The 2,232-nt window shown below is 40.6% G+C and overlaps 1 protein-coding gene across 1 annotated transcript in view; it reads left to right on the forward strand.

Moving 5' to 3' along the window:
- CCDC62 (coiled-coil domain containing 62) overlaps positions 1–2,232 on the forward strand; it is a 63,822-nt gene that overhangs the window by 31,057 nt on the left and 30,533 nt on the right. The window contains exons 7-8 of the mRNA XM_037744227.1: positions 913–1,001; positions 1,369–1,484. Of these exons, the coding sequence (XP_037600155.1) occupies positions 913–1,001; positions 1,369–1,484 (205 nt within the window). The remainder of the gene's footprint in view (positions 1–912; positions 1,002–1,368; positions 1,485–2,232) is intronic.

A 2,232-nucleotide genomic window follows, 5' to 3' on the forward strand; every position in this document is an offset into this window, starting at 1 on the left:
AAAAAAAAAAAAAAAAGATGCTGTTAACATGAGAGCTGTGTAGAATTGAGACCCACTGAGTCAGATGCACGGTGGATATTACTTCCACTGTTAAAATGTCTTGGTTTTGGCTGGGCACAGTGGTTCCTGCCTGTAATCCCAGCACTTTGGGAGGCTGAGGCAGGCAGATCACATGAGGCCAGGAGTTCGAGACCAGCCTGGCTAACATGGTGAAACTCAGAAATTCAAGACCAGCCTGGGCAACATAGCGAGACTCCATCTCTATTTTAAAAAATATTTTATCTTTTAAAATTTAAAAATACGTAATTAAATAAAGTAATATGTATTAAGTGTAGAGATTTAGAAGTCACCTTCATTCTATCCACCACAAAAGGAAAGACAAATAATTGTTCTTAATCCCTGAATCTACAAATCCGTTCTTTTTTTTTGTGACAGAGTACTCAGTCTGTCATCCAGGCTGGAGTGCAGTGGCACAATCTCAGCTCACTGCAACCTCTGCCTCCCAGGTTCAAGTGTTTCTCCTGCCTTAGCCTCCCAAGTAGCTGGAACCACAAGCATGCGCCACCACACCCAGCTAAATTTGTATTTTTAGTAGAGATGGGGTTTTGCCATGTTGGCCAAGCTAGTCTCGAACTTGTGACCTCGGGTGATCTACCCGCCTGGGCCTCCCAAAGTGCTGGGATTACAGGCGTGAGCCACCATGCCCAGCCCATTCTGCTATTTTTAAGTTCAGGAACAACAACAACAAAACTGTTAGCTCTTTCAAAAGTTAAAAACCTAATATCAAAATAAACTTTCTAGGTGTTAAAATTAAAAAAGCAAATGTTAGCTGAGCATTAAATTGTTGGAAATGGAGAGGTTTGTGTTGATACAGCTGTTGAAAAATGTTTAATAATACTTGTTCTTAAATAGTAGAGAGAGAAAAGAGGAAAGACGAATTGCTTAATATTGCGAAGTCAAAGCAAGAACGCACAGATTCAGAACTGCACAATCTGAGACAGGTACGTCCCCAAACGTCCTTCTCTATCACGTAAGAAATGCTTGTAAACAAATAGCAAATTAGGAAAAATGTATGCCTGTCAATTTTGTTTAATTGGTGGTTTGGAATCCTAACTACTTAGTCGTATATCATGTTTAGTACAGCAGATGGGGTCTTGCCTGTGGTGATTAAACGTTGGGAGGCCAGCTATCCTGCCAAACCTTAGAGCTAACATAGGAAAATTAAAAGGAGATACATTTAGCATATTTCTCTAGTAACTATCTGATCTGTTTTAGGATTTGTGAACTGTTTCAGGGAAAGTGCCAAATTGTTGGTTCAGTTTAGTTTTGTTATTACATTTCATACTGATTTATCAATATCTATGACAGATTTATGTAAAACAACAGAGTGATCTGCAGTTTCTTAATTTCAATGCGGAAAATTCTCAGGAATTAATACAGATGTATGATTCAAAGATGGAGGAATCAAAGGCTCTAGACTCCAGGTAATCTTAGCAAGATGCAATTAATACGATCTTGTATTGTATTCCATCAGTCAGTAATTACTGTGCACTTACTATTGGCCAGTACCGACTACTGTTCCCCATATGGTAGGAAATAAATGTGGCCAGGCGCGATGGCTCACGCCTGTAATCCCAGCACTTTGGGAGGCCTAAGTGGGTGGGTCACCTGAGGTCAGGAGTTTGAGACCAGCCTGGCCAACATGGTGAAACTCCATCTCTACTAAAAATACAAAAATTAGCTGGGCATAGTGGCTCACTCCTGTAGTCCCAGCTCCTCGGGAGGCTGAGGTACAAGAATGGCTTGAACCCAGGAGGCAGAGGTTGCAGTGAGCCAAGATCGCGCCACTGTACTCCAGCCTGGGCAACAGAGTGAGACTTGGTCTCAAAATAAGTAAATTTATAAATAAAAATACAAAAATTAGCTGGGCATTATTGTGGACACCTGTAGTCCCAGCTACTAGGGAGACTGAGTCAGGAGAATTGCTTGAACCCAGGAGGTGGAGGTTGCAGTGAACCGAGATCATGCCACTGCACTCCAGCCTGAGTGACAAGACCAAAACTCCATCTCAAAAATAAAGTAAAATAAAGAAATGTGTGTGAGCTAATAATGCTTATCATAATCCTCAGTTGTAGGAAGACCTGATCTAAGAATTTTAGGTGTGATCCTGATTTAGCCATTGGATAGAAGTAAATTTTTTAAACGTGATTTGCCCTTCTTTTTTTTTTTTTT

Source organism: Cebus imitator, unplaced genomic scaffold, assembly GCF_001604975.1.
Source record: "Cebus imitator isolate Cc_AM_T3 unplaced genomic scaffold, Cebus_imitator-1.0 Scaffold169, whole genome shotgun sequence".
Classification (NCBI taxonomy): domain Eukaryota; kingdom Metazoa; phylum Chordata; class Mammalia; order Primates; family Cebidae; genus Cebus; species Cebus imitator.